At 33.4% G+C, this 19,798-nt stretch overlaps 2 protein-coding genes across 4 annotated transcripts in view; one reads left to right on the top strand and one right to left on the bottom strand.

Moving 5' to 3' along the window:
• Window positions 1-1,251: 1,251 nt before the first annotated feature.
• On the bottom strand, window positions 1,252-5,880 carry LOC120629918 (PRADC1-like protein). The gene is made up of 5 exons (XM_039899001.1): window positions 5,749-5,880; window positions 5,543-5,679; window positions 4,681-4,796; window positions 4,213-4,338; window positions 1,252-3,491 (listed from the first exon to the last, which is right to left on the bottom strand). Exons 1-5 carry the CDS (start codon window positions 5,843-5,845, stop codon window positions 3,320-3,322), a joined length of 648 nt encoding a protein of 215 aa, XP_039754935.1. The 5' UTR covers window positions 5,846-5,880; the 3' UTR covers window positions 1,252-3,319.
• A 1,511-nt stretch (window positions 5,881-7,391) lies between these two features.
• LOC120629978 (endoribonuclease Dicer) overlaps window positions 7,392-19,798 on the top strand; it is a 64,562-nt gene continuing 52,155 nt past the window's right edge. Inside the window, exons 1-9 of one of the 3 annotated variants that reach the window (XM_039899085.1) lie at window positions 7,392-7,409; window positions 8,350-8,472; window positions 10,189-10,316; window positions 10,451-10,564; window positions 10,874-11,051; window positions 14,872-14,995; window positions 15,916-16,111; window positions 17,956-18,134; window positions 18,766-18,902. In XM_039899085.1, coding sequence (XP_039755019.1) covers window positions 8,367-8,472; window positions 10,189-10,316; window positions 10,451-10,564; window positions 10,874-11,051; window positions 14,872-14,995; window positions 15,916-16,111; window positions 17,956-18,134; window positions 18,766-18,902 — 1,162 coding nt within the window. In that variant the 5' untranslated portion in view covers window positions 7,392-7,409; window positions 8,350-8,366. The other 2 variants (XM_039899081.1, XM_039899084.1) reach the window with 2 other exon arrangements.

Genomic DNA, 19,798 nt, shown 5'->3' on the forward strand with positions numbered 1-19,798 from the left:
TGCCTCCGAGATGTTTGGATCGTCTAATATAAACTTGAATGATGAGGTAAAGTATATATTTGCTGCGAATTTACTTTTGCCATTTGTATTTGTGCTGACCGACTTGTTCAAATATGTCTAAAATTGAAGAAAACTCCGCCTGCCATTAATAATGTCAATATTCTTCCACGCAAAATATTCATACTGACCTAATCCACACATATTTTGTAATTCGTGCTGCACTATTTTGATACTCGACAAGCCTCGTATCAACAATAAGCCATAATTAGTAACAGTTGTATAAAAAATCAGCATTTAACGATAACTGAAGTAAGTTCTATTTTAGAAAGAGTTTGCAAACCTGCGCTTACAAGTTTCTATCAAATTTGGCAAGGCAAAGAAGGCAATGCAAGTTTTGGCTGTGTACACACTACAGCAGAAACGAGTCAAACTCATAATCAAAATCAGTGCAAAAGTTATGTAAACATTTCCCTTTTCAACAATGGATTATATACAACACATTATAGTTAGTTTTATTAATACTATAATGTAAGCTGACAGTTAGGTATGTTCAGGCTAAGGCGTGTACAATATCAGGGTACCAAAGAAATAAAACATTGTTCTTTTGTACCAATTACAATTCTTGTTATATCCGCCATTTCGCATGATATAAGGACATTCCATTAACTATAACTTGCCCCCTATATAGTATAAGGAACTACATTTGATCGGAGGCAAGTTCTAGTGAATGAACTTTACCTACCGCGGTGATGATCCATGTCCTTCAGTCATGAACATCGGTAACTCTCTTGCTATGGCGTTCCGTAACTTAATCAATGGAGCGACAAATTGATAAAAAGATTTATATAACCAGACGACAGTCAGGGTAACAGCGCGACGCCAATAATGTATACTTACAGTTCTTATAGTTTTGAATTATTATTATTATTTTACCACTACAATCTAGCCCAAAATTCAAAATTCACATTCAAATATTCTTCATTCATGTAGGTCTATTACAGGCACTTATGAAGCGTTCATACACATATGTTAACATAGTTGAGGTAATGGTGATAACTTCGTTCGCCAACTTAAACCTAAAGCTACGAGGATCACCAAAGTAGGCGTAGCTTGTGCTATGGGTACTAAGATGATCGATAAACATTTTTAATGAATAATATACATAAAATCTTATAATATATACAGATACAAACCCAGACATTGAAAAATATTCTTGTCAACACACAAATATTTTCCAATTGTGGAAATCGAACCCACAGCCTTGGACTCAGAAAGCTCGCTGCTCAATGCGCCAATCGGCCGTCAAAATTCAATCATTAAAAACATCGATTTTTGATTCTTACTATAGCAGATTTTTCTTACCTGCCTAAATACAAAAATAGTTTTATTCATTATTGTAATTAAACCAAATAGTTAATACTCAAAAAAAAACATCAATTGCACAATAGGTGCAAAAGTCATCCCCTTATTACCCCCTTAAACGTGTTATAACGTGGGATGACTTAAAAAAAAATTACGAGTTATAAAAACTTAAGGGTAGGTTTTTTATAACTCTTACAAAGCCTATCATTATGTTTTCTATAACTCTTACTGGAGTTTTTTTACGTTTTATCTTATCAAACCGCTTAGTGCATACCTTGTATGTACGCCACTGCGCGTATAATTGTTATAGCAAAGTAAATGCACGCTTGCATATTTATTATACAAACAATACAAAGTGATGGTATCAAAAAAGTGACAACAATTAAAACTTCCAATGTAAGTCTTTTTTTAATGAACACAAGCATCCGTTACACACAAATAGGTATAACATACTATTATTTTCTAACTTCATTGGACTTGAGTGAAGGACAACCCATAGCATATTATGAAAATTAAGTGACTTAACAATTATTCATTGTAAAGTCAACATCTCCTGAGGATGCTCAAGTTTCGGAGCGAAACGTGCGTTTAGGTTACATTGAACATTCGGTGTGGAATATAATGATTGAAGAAATTATAAATTACACCATACAGACTCTCCTGCTTTTTGCGGAGTATAGAAAACTTCTATCCAATACAACCCATAGCGTCTACCTGCGCCCGCAATGGCATGTTTGAGCAAGATCGGACGCAAAAATGAAGGTAGTTTGGGTTTGGCCTTCGCTTTACTCAAGTATAGTCCGAATCAAACTATATGACTTCTCGAACTTCGTGCGTTTCGATGCGCAGAAGTCAATATACGGTATCAGCCAATAACGGGACGGTAGTTGACTGCACGAAGATACAATCGAAGTTAACTTCCGCGACGACATAAATTTTGAATCGGACTATACATTGAGTTTGACTCGCTTTACTCTTACCATGGCGCCTGCTTTAATTTTACTTAACTGTAAGGTTAACCATTTAATTTAACTGTAAGGAATAAATCAAATGGTTAAGTAATTAAATGATTTCTGTCCAGGCTATCACAGTTAACCTATTTTTACTTCTAATATTACTTTGAACCAACCTTCACTTCGTAATTATATTTTACCTCTCATTAATATAAGTGCCGCAACGATAGAATAGTTACACAGACAGTGTTTTGTGACACTTCAACTGACAGTCCTTTTCAAATATCACAAAGTGACAGATCCCTGCGTAACTAACTACTTACTAAATTAAAAATGTCATCACATAACAAGGAACATAACATAACATTGGTCTAGGAGATGGCTGCAAAAATTATTTCAGATGTAGTACATAATAGTAGTTATTTTTTGTACACAGCAACTAATAAAAAAAAGGTAAGTATCCCAGAGTAAAAACAATATCATAGAAAACTAATAACACAAAAAAAATATCATTAATGATTCCTTTTAAAAGCCCATTGTTAATACACAGGATAGTTTTTGAGACGCTATAAATAGGATGATTTGTGAAATAACTTTAACTCATGAAATTGTGCATAATATATGAGTTATAGAACAATTGGCAAAAAGTGGAAAGAGATTTTATACTCCTCTGAAATCCCTTCTTTATTATACATTACGCACATTGAAGCAAAGAAATATTTAATAAAGTAATTAAAACCAGCAATTTACTTTAATGCATTTACAAAACTAATCTAAAGATTTGAAATTTGTTAAACTATTAAACACACAAAAGCTGGCTTCGATAAGCGGGTGAAATAAATTCTAAGTAGGGGATCAAATTTTCAAAATATTAACTTAACTAAACTAAATTCCCGCATACATCTGCTCCCGGCACGACTTACAACTTCTATGCGTTTAGTACTTTATTGTCATGTATTTGATGAATAAGGTATATTACAGCCATCTCTGAACCTATACCTATGTTACCAAGTTATCCACGGAGGTTGGTTCATCCGGTTTATTGAAACATGGGTCATATTAATTGGTAAATTAACAATCGCATATGACCTGTTCAGTCTCGCTAATGTTCTGAGTATTGTTGCGCCACTGCGTCCAATAAGAAATGCTGCAGGTATATTAATATCTATCTCCATTCTGAAATAGAAATGTCACATGAAAAACTATTTTGTTATTATTGAAGACCTTATTAATAACTATTTTGTTATTATTGAAGTGGCGTGCATAGAGGGTATGCACAGGGTATGCAGATGATATAAAATGAACAAAATCTCCAGAACTAGTTATAAAAAAACTTAAGGATAGTCGTTGTAAGAGTTATAGAAATCCTACTCTTAACTTTTTATAATTCTTCATTTTATATCATCTGCATACCCTGTGCTTACCCTCAATTCACGCCACTGATCATCAAGTTTGGGCAGCAGTCGTTTATTACAGTTGGAAATAAAATGGCAAAAGACAAAAAGTTAACAGTAAAAAATTATGGCGTAATCATATTGGGTCGCAGTCATTATTTTATATCCATGCCTACTCATAGTTAAACCTCTCCTTACCCTGATTTTAACAGGTGGACAATTGAATTTTTTACCTTCTTAAAGAAGACAAAACAAGTGTAACTAAATCAGTATACGTTTATTAGTAAGTAAACATATTTTCCTGGGAAAAACACCAAATAAGTTTTCTCGCAGAATGAAAAAAATAAAATTTTACAACTTAATAGCATAATCTGGACAGATAAATAAATGTACATAAACAAATATACTATGACACACGTCGCCATCTAAACAACATACATTAACATGTATTTTTATTGTGCTATGTACCCGTTGAACTATATTCAAGAAATTGTAAAACATACTTATCATCCACCATTTCTATAAGATGGTCCAATACATCATCCCATTTGTCATTGGTCTCTGTTATAATAACAGCTTGCGCTCCTGCCAACTGTGCCTTCATTGTTTTATAAACAAAGGTACATTCTCTGAAATAAAAAACAAGGAAATATGACTTTTTTATCTATATTTATTAAAGCGAAGAGTCACTGACTGACTGACTGATTAAATCATCATCATCATTATCAACCTATTGAATAATAAGTTGATAATGGGAATACCCTTGGAATGAGATAGGTTTAAGCCAAAGTCCATCAAGAGTTTTAAGTAAAAATACTAGAAAAAAATTTATATGAACTCTTCTGCCTCTATTTAAATAAAGAACAACCAAAACTGGATGGCTAGCTTTGGCTCATTCTACTTACCATATTTTGATAAGTAGAATGAGTCAATATGATATAATAGAAAAAAATTAAAGTTTTAAAGCTTACCCTCTCTCGGAGAAAGCTATGTTGCCAAAGACTTCGTCCTGGTTTTGAATATCGGAGCAACTATGAAAAGGTATTGTAGGAACCAAGCGTGCCTTCTCAAAATTAAAGCTCTCATTCTGGAACAGAAAACACATATTATAAGATAACACTAAATAAATTTTAAATGAAAATGAAATAGGTATGCTGGCTTACATTTTAAAAATAAATAAAACATAACTGTCTAACATTAAGTACCTAGTAGTAATGCTTAGGTTATGAGGTAAATAATTGCAAGTAATCTACAGCCTAGTTTCCAACCCTACAAAATACAACTCATACTTTGAAAACCTCAAAAATTATTTATTTTTGTAGGCCTGTCACAGTCACATATAAGGTGAATTAAATAGAACCTTATTAGACTGATTGATTTATTTTAGTCACAGACTGGACCTACGGTGACCCGTGACATCAACCTCATGGTGTTGTCTGCTCTTCCTCTAGTGTTTTGTCACAAGGATAAAGGGACTGCACTTCACGCAAAGCTGAAGTCATCACAGAGGCTCTATTTTGGAATTATCATCTATCTGAATCAAATGATGGAGTGGAGGAAGTGTTAATAGGGTTTGGGGATTTTTGTCTTCTTCAAATTAAATTTCCACTCCTTTCGAACTCTCAATTCGTACTTAAATATATTCAGTTAAAAAAAGACCTTAATTAGAATTTCGGAAAATAACCTAAAATTTAAAATATATATTTTTCGAAAACTAAAAATGTCGCTTGGTTCATTTCATTTTGGTTGACTTCAACCCAGATCTGATCCGCCGCGTCAGCAAATGAAACCAATATCAAGGATACTGTTTGGAGCAACTTTAGCAGTACTTACAAAAGATGCACCAAAATCCTTAGCTGGCCGTATACGGTAGGAATAGCTCAGTTCTGGGGGGTCTACTATCTCAAAAAACACGTCTCCAGCGATGATATCAGCTGTTGATGAACCATCGTTGAAATGCAGATCATTAGCTGCAAAATGTTACTGTTGTTAATCTGCAGAACCACGTAATGTAAACAATATAAACAAAAATATTTTACCCCCAGGGGAAACTGATATCGTGCATAAAATAAGAAGAACACATGTATGTTGCATGAAATAGTTTAGAAAAATATTGTTTCCAATTGAAGTCATCATCGTACGGTTTGAGGTTCCTAACTTTTGAGTACTTATTGACTACTGACTGTTTGACAGTGACATCTTATTCTTAATACCTGCCTATGGAGTATGGAGGGTAGAGGTAAGGAGAGTCATCTTATATGGGAGAAAAGTTGAAAAAGTGTCCAGTTGTTGCGCTAAATAACAGTTCAAAAATCCTCCACAATGGCGCTGGTGGATGCACAGGGTATGGTATGAATGTTAAAAGAAGCGCCAAATATAAATATTGTTAGAGTAGGCTTGAATCACTCTAAACGCACGTTTGGTTATAATAAATCTGTAAGGATATATTTACCACAATATTTTGTACAACGTAAGTTGTTGAAATTCTCAATAATTAACTACTTTAGTCGATAATGACATTAAATTTTTTAACTCGGCATACTTCAATTCATCTACGATTGCTACATTCATACCATACCAGCGCCATTGTGGAGGATTTTTGAACTGTTATTTAGCGCATACACTGGACACTTTTTCAACTTTTCTCCCATATAAGATGACTCTCCTTACCTCTACCCTCCATACTTCTTCATCTACAACACATTGGCGAAGTACCTTGTGCCCAGTTGGCACAGACAAAAGCCATAAACAAGAAACAACAAAGTCAATTTGCATTAAATGAAATATACCTGTCACGAAATTTAAGTTTTGCTAACAAGATTTTCACGGTTCCGTTTAACAAATTACTCACACAAGACGTCTTATTTCTTTTAGTAAAATTAAAGTATTTAAATCTTAAATAGTTTACATCAATATTTTATCAAAAAACGGCAAAAATCAGAAAATTAAAACACAGATAAACAACCTAACTGTTTATTAATTGCTACATGCACATACATAAGAGACAAGACGCCCCGCCGGCATTGCAATAAAAAACGGGAGTTTGGCATATAGAAATATAATGAATACTTAATGCTACGAATTGTGAAATGAAAAGTGAACGGTTGAATGAATGATTGACACAAGCTTAGTCTATTGTAAAATCAGAAGACTTTTTTATTACAGCCATAGGTCTATAGCAAATGCCAACTGGTTGGCGGCTGAATAATAAAGGTATGTAGATTTTTTTATTTTTAATGCATCCGCTTATGGAATGGGCTGTTTATCTTTAAATACTTACATGATATACATATACAATATATTGTGGGCTATCTACAACTATTCTATTTTACCATACAAATTTATTATCTAAACCTATTATATAAGCAAAAATGATTAAAATCGGCCCAGTAGTTTTGAAGTCTATTGTGTATATCACACAAAAAAAATCTTTCCACTGTTTAATACCCTAACGATATTATGATCTGTAGTGCATTAAGATATCGTTTGTCATATATTTTATTTGACTACCTGTAACGGGCAACACTGGTGCTGGAAACTTTTGCTCACATAACTTTAAACACACACAGCACGTACAGTTACGTGGAACTCATCTATTCAATGGAGCGGTATACGTGCCACGTGTAGCATTTTCATTGGTTTCATGTTACAACTTTACAATGGCAATGTATTAATCTGCTTATAAGCTTTACAAAAAAACGTACGTACACAAAAATATCAAAATAATATCTTCTTGATGCTATGCAATGCTGAAAAACCAGATATTATAATATCTTCAATTATCATCAAGCTTTTAATTATTATAACTAATACCAGTGTTTTGTTATTTACTAGATAGTATTATTATATCTTTAGATTGAATATATAATTACTAAATTTATGATTATGTTATTTATTGTTATTCTCAAAGCATAATAAAATATTTTTCGTTTATTTATTAGTATGGTAACATTCAATAATCGGGGCATCCCTAAACTATGAACTCAGATGGCCACAGGACATTTCTCTTTTTGCAAATCGCAGAAAAACTTGAAAGTTTGCCTTTGAAATACCAAAATAATATTGTGACATCTTAAAATTTTCATTCATCAGTGTGAGAATTCGTTGGATTTTTATCGGTCGACCTCGAGTCATTTTAATTTAACAACAGTGTGATTGTGTATTGCGATTATTTTTTAGAGGTATGAATTGATATATTATATTTTTTGTCACAATAAAAGGTATTTACAATATAGTAACTTATCTTAAAACCAGTAAGTACAGATTATTTGTGTATGTATTGTTAAAATTTAATTTAATTTATTCCAAGTGCGGATGTTATTATAATCCTTACTAGAAATTAAACTGGTTAAGAAAAAATTTATAAAAGTTGGTGAAATGTTTGTGTGATTAGATTCACTGAGTTGACAAAAAAGAACCATGTAAAAGAGATTTTAAAAATATTAAAAAACTATAAAAATATACGTAACAAAGAAAATTTATTTTTTAATAATTGCCCTTATTATATTAAGAAACTAATTGTTTTATTTACTATATTTTACTGTCAAGTACCATAAAATGTTTTCAATAGATTGTTTACATCTGATGCGAAAATTGGAGTTTAAGTATGTGTATTGAATTTTTATTTTTGGTTATTTCAGATTAATTGTACTTTAAAATGGAGCCATTTGAGGAACCTCTTATGGAATTCATACCCAGATTATATCAGATGGAACTTGAAGAAATTGCAGTAAAAAAAAATACAATTATCCATTTACCTACAGGTATGGTCTTAGTTATTTTATAACTCCAGTAAAATATTGTTATGAAGGCAAAGGTAACCCGTTATTTGACCAGGATTCTGAATTATTCTTAAATAAAGATTATAATCCAAAGAATATAACATGTTACATTAATTTCATAAACATTGATCATATAGTTAATATAAATTACCCTAAATAAAGGAAACTTACCCTAGTAATAATAAATTACTAAGATAGGTTTCCTGCTCAAAGGTATATGTTTGTTTCGTTTTAACAGTATCCTATGTTTTAATATATATAGCCCCTCACAGTACAAGTGCAGTGGCAGTGCTATAACTATCTAAACAAAATCTTTGTTACCTATGCACACCTTCACAGGGTATGTGAAGCTGTGCAAAGGTAACAAATGCAATTTCTCATGTCATTGCTGTGTATAACATATAAGTCAATTCTTTATTCCAAGGTATTCAATTCTGTATGATGCAACATTTTTGAGTTTTTGACTTCCCCTCATGTCTTTGAAATCGGAATTTTTATTATATTTTGTTAAAGATTCAACGTGCAAGTCTTACATCAGGGCTCAGAACTGGTTTGCATTTAATGGAAAATTTTGGTTAATTACTTATTTATTTTATTGTTCTGTGTTTTACCGGTTCAATGATTAACATGCAATAGGTTACCATTCTAATTGAGCGAACAATTTCATAAAGTTTAATATACCTAAATTAACTGGTTTAAGCAATATATATATATATATAGCGCTAGTCCTTTTTAACATGTTGTGGGGCTCGGAAGTCCTACTTTGCTGCGAAGTACAAAAATGGTACATGTTATACATCTTTTATAAAGATTTGTGTTAATTCTTATGTGACAAGATTTTTAAATAGAAAAAGCTTAATTTTATGAATAAAATTATTCAGGTACATAAATAATCACAAAAAGAACTGACATTATATATTATTACATACATATTAAATACCTTTAATTATTGTTTAATTAACTAAAATCCAACTAAATACGTTAATAACAAGTATATATTATATGATTATTATGTACTTTGTCCTGATAAGTTACTAATTATTTTTTAGTATACTTAATAAATAATACAATACAAAAATAAAACTCATATTAGTAAAAAAATTATAATGCAATATGTTCATATACATATACAACAACAGCCTGTATATAGAGTTTCATTTGCTTACTTCTATGAACTACGCGAGGTGTTTTGATACTGTTTAACCCAGCGAAAATACACTACCAACAATATGTTTTCTCGCCTATACCTACATTGCGAGCATGATGACTGTTGTTTCGTCTTATTTTGGTATATAAGTATCTAATCTGCTATTTAAGCGCTGACCAGTCAACAAGGCTTAAGGGTGCAAAGAACCTATAAAAATGTTATACTTTGTTTCAATAAATACATAAGTAAAATAAATAATTAAAATTTGTAAAATCAGTTAATTTCAATGGATTGACTTGCGGCAATAAATAAGAATCTGTGTATCTGTTTAACCGGTTTAAAAACGAAACGTGAATCGAAATAATTCTAACACTTATGTTTAATGGCTGAAACCAGTTCAAAATTTTATGTTTACTTAAAAGTTACTGCCCTGCCCTGCTTTGCAGACACCGCAAACCTGGGGGACATGTTTTAATGTGTCTATTTTGACTTTTTTGGTGCAGTTTAACTTTTTCAATCCAGTTTGCAACTGTAATTATAATATGTTTCAGGTTCAGGAAAGACATATATTGCTATACGGCTTATTAAAAGGCTTAGAGATACATTGCAGAAGCCTTGGGGAGCAGGTGGAAAGCGATGCTTTTTTTTAGTCAACACTGTACCTCTTGTGATTCAACAGGTTTGTTACTAAAAAATTATAATGTAACATTATATATATGATGTGTTTGCATGCTCAACTAGTTTTAGAATCCATTAATTGATGTTATAATAACAAAATTTTTCTCCTTTAATGTTATATTTGATGCCTTTCAGCAAAAGATGGTAAAACTCATGTGTCCCGTCCAAGGAGTAGCTGGATTCAGTAGTGAGAATAAAGTTGATTTTTGGGATAAAAGCAAATGGGACCTGGAGTTGAGTCAACATCAGGTATTTATATTGGTTACTGTGTTGTGTGGGTTATTATGTTTGTAAATTTTAGATCACACCAAACATATAGGTAGTTTAAGTATTCATTGATGTTTGCTGGCACAGGTTCAGTACACCTAGACAATATACAATATACCTGGATGTATCTATGTAAGCAATAAAAGTGAAACAGGGATTAAAAATAATGATCCTGTTCCAAAGAAAAAAACGTGTCGAATTAATAAGACACAACTTACAGATACAACCTAATCTTCATGGTATTTCTAGCTTTTGTTAGTCTGTTAAAAAGAGCGATCATTTTGGTTTCAGGTAATTGTAGCTACTAGTCAAATCCTCTGCGATATGCTCACACACCAATACATAGCAGTCGAAGATATAAGTCTGATTATATTTGATGAGTGTCATCATGCAGTTGAAGACCATCCAATGCGTCTTGTAATGAAGCATTTCGGGAATTGTCCAAAACAAGATCAACCAAGGATTTTAGGTAAATTCTGTCAGACATTGTTTAGACGGTAAAGAAAGAAATATCACCATACACCATCCTCTATCTAATAATTTTCCACTGCCAGGCGTGGTGATAACTGAAGATCAGAATACAGTTGTCACCACCGCTCCTACCACGGGTGTCTTATGAGTAGTATAGTACGAGAACGGGTAGTAGTGTACTCTGTGCTACGTTTACCATCTACTTTGACTGCATAGCGTGGTGATTATGCAAGCCCCCTTGTTGGGAGAGATCTTTAGTCCTCACAAAGCCAAACCACACACCTAAGCCCCACCAAGTCCTAACCACACACCTAAGCCCCACCAAGTCCTAACCCCTGTGTGTGACCCCTTTTCTGTTGCATAGAACTACCGTAATTGATTGAATCGATACTGCCGCCGTCCCGCGCAGCACGCACTCGATGTAGGACGCTTCTTATAAACCATTTAAATTTCTGAATATTATAAAAATGTTGTCCAATGAACAGTAGTAGATCTGGACAGATTTACTAGGGTCACTGTTATAGGACAAAATAGAATTATTATTATTATTATAATTATATAATAGACTAAGCAGCTTTCGCTGATGCGTCTATATAATTTCTTGCGCTCTTTGTCTTTTTGATGTTTATCCAGTCTATTCTTAAACTGATTCAGTGATTCTGCAGTCACTACATCTTCAGGCAAGGCATTCCACATTTGTATAACTCTATTGCTGATAAAGTGCTTGGAAGGATTAGATGATGCCTGCTGATATTCAAGTTTGAGACCATAGCTCCTTAATCTGGGGTTACTCTTTTTTGAAAATATTTCCTCAAAATTCGGTATGTTGTAATACTTATTTAATATTTTATAAGTTACAATGAGATCACCTCTTTCTCGCCTACTTTTGAGGGTGCTGAGTTCCAGGTTTGCAAGCCTTTGCTCATATGAAAGATTTCTCAATTCTCTTGGCAGTTTAGTGGCTCGTCTCTGAACCTTTTCAAGCATTTCTATATCCTTAACAAAATAGGGACTCCAGACCTGGAAAGCATACTCCAATAAAGGTCTTACATATGTCTTATATATCTGTATGAAGGTTTTCTTATTTATATTAAAAAATGCTTTCCTAATTGTGTAAAGGATAGAGTTGACCTTACTGACAATAGCCACAATGTGCGCTTCCCATTTTAGATCACTGCTAATGATCACGCCTAGGTCTTTTTGTGTATCCACCACTTTCAATTGCTACCTAGATAATATGGCAGCCGTGGGTTCTTCCTACCAAGATGTAAAACAGTGCACTTATTGACATTTAGCGATAGTAGCCATTCCTTCGTCCACTTTAAAATAGCATTCAAATCTTGTTGAATCATTTTATGCTGATGCATAGGGTTCCCGAAGAATTTTGTGTCATCAGCGAACAGGGAAAAAGGAAGATGTAAAACATTTTGCAGATCGGTTAAGTACAGGGTGAATAATATCGGCCCTAGTACAGAACCTTGAGGCACGCCGCTGCGTACTGGGCGAATACTTGAAAATTCATTGCCAATCCTCACGCGGAATTTTCTTTCGTTTAGGAAGTCTTTTATCTTTTATTTATATTATAAGGAGTTTACCACGTATGCCGAGGTGTTCTAATTTATGTACTAGTCGACTTATTGGCACCCTGTCAAAAGCTTTCTCGTAATCGAGATAAATAATATCAGTTGGCTGGTGATTGTCCCAGTTTAATATCCATTTACAAAGACAGCTCAGAAGATTAGTAACGGTAGATCTTTTAGGTGTAAAGCCATGTTGCTCTGGAATTATGATATTTTGTTTAATTATAAATTCTCTTATACTGCCAGCTATGATTTTTTCAGTAGCCTTGCACAAGATACTTGTCAAGCTGATCGGTCTATAATTTTCAGCGTTTAACTTGTTTCCTTTTTTGAAAATAGGTGTAACAGTTGCAATTTTCCAATCCTTTGGTAGCTTACCCGTTGCAAATGACAAATTCATTAGTAAAGTTATGTGATCAACAATAGCGCTACACTTTTGGAGCAGAATAGCAGGAATATTATCCGGGCCACTTGCTGTTGACTCATCAAAAGTTTTAATAGCCTTTCGTACATTTACCGGCGTAAACGCAATGTCTTCTAACGATGCCTGTACTCTTGGAATATGCACTTCTGGTAAAATCCCAGGAGGCTCACAAACGTAAGCATGTTCAAATTGACTGGCAAAAATTTCGGCTACTTCTACTGATCTTGTTACAATTATATTTGTTTGCGGATTCATAAGGGCTGGTGGTACGTCAACTCTTGTTGATAATTGTTTTCTAACATATGCATAAAATCCTTTATGACCACTTTCAACTATTTTCGATTCAAAATTAATCCTACTCTGTCTTGTTATTTTTACTATTTTATTATTTGTTGTTCGATATTCTTTATAAGAGTCTTTATCTTGATCTAGTAAATAAACGTTCCAAAGCTTCTTCTTTATGTCAGTTAATTTACATATCTCCTTAGTAATACATGGCTTATTTTTTAAGCAGTTTTTACGGTTCTTTATTTTTGGTATAAATTTGTCAATAGTTGAATTTATATTATTCTTGAACACTTTCCATGTGTCTTCTATTGAAGCATTTTCTGGTATTTCAGATGAAAGCAAGTAGTCGTTAATGACACTGTAGTCACCATAATTAAAAGCTCGCCTTGTAGATGTTGTATGATTCGTAGCTTGGTTTAATAATTGTATTGTAGCCATAAGTACTATATGGTCGCTTTTCCCTATCGGAGGGTTATAGTTAATTTCACTGATTAGGGTCTCATCATTGCATAATATAAGGTCTAAAAGTGACTCTTGGTTGTTTCTCTTTCTGGTATTTTTTGTCACCATTTGTATAAGGTGTGTGTCTGTAATTATTTCAACAAACTCTTCATGTAGCTTGTTATAACCTGCAGTTTTCGGAAGAGGCCACTTTATATCAGGTAGATTAAAATCACCAATTATTAACAAGTTTGAGTTAAATCCTGAAGCTTTTTTTATACTGTTAAAAAGATTTTCATCAGATTTTTCAAGATTGTAGTGAGTGGGTCTATACACACAAGCTAATATAAGGTTAAAGGTTTGGTATGTGATATCTAGCCAAAGTGCTTCGACAGAATCATCATGCAATGATTGGTTGAGTTTAGCAATAAAGGGCTGGTTATTAAGTGTCATAAGAGTATATACTGCAACTCCACCTCCTTTTTTATTTTTTCTATCAAGGCGGAAAAGTGTGTAGTTAGGTAAATTTATTAAGCTATCATTAATTCCAGCGTGTAAATGTGTTTCAGTTATAAGTATGATTGTAGGATTATGAGTTTTAATTTCCATTGAGAATAAATCGAATTTAGCCATTAACGATGCCAGGTTGGTGTATAAAATAGTTAAATTAGTTATAGGAGACTTCACTAGTTTTTTGTAGCAACAATGATTTTTGGTTGTTTGTTGATGTACTTAATCGTAAGATCCCTTTCTCCATTATTAGTTCTTTTTGCTAACTCTAATCTCAGTTTTTTTAACTGTTCTCGTTGATAGGGTGTCATATCCGATTTAACAGAGACTGATGTAGGTAGTTTATTTTTATTTTTCAAGATTTTAATAGCATTATATTTATTGCGAAGTATAACTTTTATTGGTCTGGGTTTGTTGGTAAGAGGCTTTCCAAGACGGATGGTTGTTATCAGCTCCGCGTCTTGGAGTGGGACCTGAGCAAGTGCTTCTAAAACTCCTCTTAGAATCTGTGAACAATTAAATTTTATAATCAGCGGTTTACATTTACTGCCTTAACCCTTATGTAATAATTACAGGATTAACAGCAACCCTTTTGAATGGCAATGTTAAGTTAAACAAGGTTGAGGAAATATTACGTGAACTGGAGACGACGTTTCAAGCCAGCATCGCTACCTCCAACGACATGGGAGAGGTTGCTATGTAAGAGATTTTTTAGTTAGCTATATCCTGTATATATGTTATAAATTTTTCTCATCATTACCATGATCACATGAACTTATTACGGGCCAACTACAGGGAATGGGTCTCAGATCTGCTCCCACAATGAGCCGTAAGCCGTAGTCCACCACGCTGGCCCAGTGCGGCCCATTGGTGGACTCCACACGCCTTTGAGAACGTTATCGAGAACTCTCAGTCATGCCGGTGTAATCACAATATTTTCCTTCATCGTTGATGCAAGTGATATTTTATTTGATTAAATATATCTTATCTAGTAAAATTTTAAATAAGTAATTCTTGTACGTTTCGTGGCGACAAAGACGCCGGGAGTTATCTTTGCATCGTCTGAGTCTCATACAAATTTGTAGTGTATCTAAAATGCACGCGTATTTATATCTAAACTAGCGGACCCTAGTGCCATCTGTCGGGCTTATTTGTGAATCTAAACCATTCAGGGTTCCACCCAAACGGTAATCAAAAAATTCAATCAAATCGGTCCAGCCGTTTAGGAGGAGTTCAGTGACAGATCCAGTGCGTGTGTAACGCACACAAGGAATACCCACTGGTACAATATCATGTCATGTCATGTCATGTCACAACTACATTTAACTACTAGATATTTAAATTATTTCTTGAGAAATATTGTTATATTATTAGCACATTTGTATAAATGCGAATCAATTTAATAAAATATCTGGCTCATAACAAGTTATAATTTTTTTTTCTTTTTTATGAAATTACTGAAAAAAAGTTGTGTGATAAGTGTCCTTCAGGTTATTCCTGAAAAAAGACGCTACTTCACGCAACGAAAAACAAACTTTTTCACATTGAAAATAATGGTTAAATATATTCATGTATACATAAGGTTTAAATAAATTCATGTTAACCATTTTTATTTTCAGTCATTCAACAAATCCTAGAGAAATGTTACAGTATTACAGATTGCCTGTTATGACTTCTGCCTCAGGCGAAGCTATAGAGCTATTAAGGGAACTACAAAATCTTATTGTTTCTATTAAGTTGCCGGACACTGCGCAAAATACTAACATAAGATTAAAACCGTGGCAATCTGATATTTCAGAGTCAGACGGAAAGAAGGTATAATATATAGCATACTAACCACATAAATCCACGACGACAAGCTAAAAGGCCCTGTCATGATTACCCATCTATATTTATGGGTTTACTTGACCGGCAGGGTGATTACGTATCTTGCGACAGGCCCTGTTTGACAACAGTTATTGCGAGGTTTACGCCTGTCGCAAAACTTACGTGAGATACGTAATCACTCTGCAGCACGGCTAGCATTGGTAGGAGACAATTATATCCCCAGGGAAAGGATATACATTTATCTTCTTCCACTCTTCTTTATCAACTCTCAGAGCACTAGCGCACAAGTGGAAATAATATCCAAAAAATCCAAAAGTGCACGCCTCATAATCTCATTCATTACAATAAAAATGAGATATTTGTAAATAATAATTAAACTACATCTAATTATACCGTGAAAAGTAATAGGATTCTATTCCTCAATACTGAAGCCTATATAAAAAACCAACTCTATAAGTGAAGTATTTCGCTCGTTGTCGTGACCACAAGATACAGGATCAGCACATACATACACACAGACTTCCAAGACTGAACATTTTTAAACAATTTTTTAATTAGTTTAAATAATAAAAAGAGATTTAACATCATGAGTGTTAAAAACAGTGTTTTGTCTCAACGTTTGTCTATTTTTATTCACTTTTAAAAGCAATAAAGAATAAAAAAAGTGACATTTTGAGTTGGAGAATCACTCGGTGTGCGTAAACTGACCTTACAGTAATACCCACCTCAACGGTACGCTTATGAGGCGTGCAATTATATATGTGTAATAAATTAACAGGGGTAAACTTCTCCTATTCCATGTTTCCGCGCTTTAGCAGGTGGACACGTTACTTATATCCCTTGTCAAGGGATATAATTTTTGTCTCCTAACTGTGCTAGCCCAGCTGGACTATTTAGTAGTAGTATCGCCTTTATAAGAGCGTGGTAACCGTTGTTATTGAGGGGCACATAAGGCTTAATTCCTACCCAGTACCTATCAAACTGATCTCAGTTTGATAGACACAGTGCTGCGCCTACCCTGCGAAGTGTAGCTCTGGTTATAAGCGAAGGCGATGGTTTTCAACCTTCTACCATCTGCTTGGCTTGGCCAATGATTACTATAAACTAACCAATAAAATACAATGAGTCAAAGATTTATATTGAAGCATGCATAAGTATATATCATAAGGAATCATCCTGTAAAATATTAAATCAAAAGAAGCATATTTTTCTATACAAACGAATTCAAAACATTGGAAGTTTTACTTATATTGAAGATAAAAGACCGGCATGCGCATAGTACCTACGCTACGCAACGCGTTGTTAAAAAAGTGACAGAAGTCACATTATTTTAATTTTGCATGTGATATCTGTATTTCTTTCAGTAAAAGCTATGGCAGTGGTTTACTCCAAATCAATTAGATTTTCGGTGTTACGCACAAGTCTTAGAGACAGTACATAATGTACCTCTAAATCGAATGATTTAATTTTTTTGTTTTTATTTGTATATACAAACACAAAAAAAAGGTAAAGTCCGTGGCCGTTAACCATTATACACACTTGGCTACTATAAATTTAAAAACGGATACAAACTACCTAAATGGAATTACCAGAATTTTAATTTCTTTGACTTGATATCATGGGATGGATCCATAGTCTTTTAAACCTTATTTCATTCATTTATGTGTAGTTTTCCTAACTAAAAATTCGCTTCTGTTACTCGTTGTGTAATCTCTACCTAACCCTGTCAAAATCGGTGCACTCGTTGAATAAACAGGCAGACGGACAATTTTTTTTTGTTATAATTAACGTATATAATATTATATTCAGACCCTTGCATTTATTTTGTATAGATTACAAAGGCAGTGAAAAATATGATAGAATCGATGATAATTACCATAACCGAGATGGGTGCGTATGGTGGCGCGATCGGCATTCTTTCGTATGTAGTCTCGTTCGAGAGGCGAAAACGCTGGGCTCAGAGTGAACAAGAGGAGTTGCTGTTTAACATCGCCATAACCCATTCCATCGAGTAAGATTGATTTTGAACACAGGACATTTAGGACCCACTGCAAAGACCTATTTTAGTTTCCTAGCTTATTTCAGTTTAACAATGGTGCAAATTCAAAAGTAATTTTTGCTCCACCTCAGTTTTTTTGCTACATTTGAAGTATAACTAAATTCAATATCAGTAACTTGTACATAATTATCGTAAAAAATAAATAATAATAGCTTATTTATCATTATCAATTTATTTTGTCACCCATTAATAATGGTGCGAAATTTGTTGAACAAAAGTCTCTCAGCTAAACTAAATTTATCTGTCCAACAATAGTGCTATCCATTTCCAGGGCGACACTACTTTAAGACCTGTCAGTTCAGCTTGAGTTAGAGATTGTTCTACAACAAAATTGGCACCATTATCATATGTTGTCTTATAATTCGTATAATATACAAATTAGGTTACATTGAAAAATAAATTTATGATAACATATTGAAATAAATATATAATAAAATATAACTATTAAATTCACATTAAACTCGACGTTAAAATAGTCGATTCTCATTGATATCGTACTCGCGCATTTGGCACATACGGACATTGTTATTCTATTAAATACTTATTGTGAAAGACACTATAATATGTTCAATAAAATTTTCAGAGCTCGTGTGGTTCTACTTAATTCAATGGCAAACGAAAGTGGATATGAAAAGGTTGTTCAACATTCCTCTCAGAAAATATTACAACTATTGAACATTTTGAAAGAATATAACCCATCATTACTGACACAGAATGGAGGTAAGTATCAAAAAACAAAGTTTTGCGGCCGCAGGTTATTCTCACATTTTGGCAAACTTTCTATAGCATCAGTAGGCGACTGCGACGTGGCCTTATAAAAGATGGTATTCGCTCCGAAGGAACTGAAGTCTGCTTTTAAAAAATATTTTTAGAAAAAGATTGTGTCACAGCATGTTGAATTTTTACAGAATACCGTTCAGTAAAGACTACAGTACATTTGTTGCTTAACGTGATATTGAAAACGGATTTTAATTAACATATTCTGACAGTATAATTTAAATTGATTCAACATTTGTACGAAAGATGGCATTTTAGGATGGCAAAAAAAAACAACCGCTCATCGTAACCAATACACAATTGATGGGAGTATTGAACGTTGACAAGTTAACAGACGAGCCTAATCGCTTTCAACAAGAGACTTGAATTAATAAAGTTAGAATAGTGATGATCTTTAATTAAATCTATTTTCGTTGCCTCGATTTGAATTAACGTTTGTTCAGATGTTTCGAATCTTATGCGATTCAGCAGTGGAACAACTAAAGTGGAACCGTGTGAACCCGGTATTATTGAGCGTGATCAAGAATTTCTGTCTTTTTCTGCTTCACTGTTCTTCCAAACAAGATCGAGAAAAAAAAAAGGCGGAAGCGTAGTCGGTACTACAGTTTCCCTTTCGGCGGACCGGGCTCAGTTCTCGGACCACAATAACTTACGAGTTATCGTAACTTATCGCAATTAAATATTACTTGCTTTAACTATTAGCTATACTCCAAGCTTACTTCTGCGACATCATTAAGTTTCAATCGAACTATACAGTTACAAGGTACTAGTACTACTAGTACTAGTACTTAGAAGTGTTAGAGATGAAGTAGCATTTTAACCGTAAAGTTTTTTTTCAG

Source organism: Pararge aegeria, chromosome 15, assembly GCF_905163445.1.
Source record: "Pararge aegeria chromosome 15, ilParAegt1.1, whole genome shotgun sequence".
NCBI classification, from domain to species: domain Eukaryota; kingdom Metazoa; phylum Arthropoda; class Insecta; order Lepidoptera; family Nymphalidae; genus Pararge; species Pararge aegeria.

Bases quoted from the DNA above. Each gene is read 5' to 3' on its own strand.
- LOC120629918 (XM_039899001.1), bottom strand. From the start codon at position 5,845: ATGATGACTTCAATTGGAAACAATATTTTTCTAAACTATTTCATGCAA. The intron at 4,797-5,542 runs GTAAGTACTGCT...TTTCTGTTCCAG, and splicing joins AGGATTTTGGTGCATCTTTT to AATGAGAGCTTTAATTTTGA. The intron at 3,492-4,212 runs GTATGTTTTACA...TTTCTATTTCAG, and splicing joins ATAGAAATGGTGGATGATAA to AATGGAGATAGATATTAATA.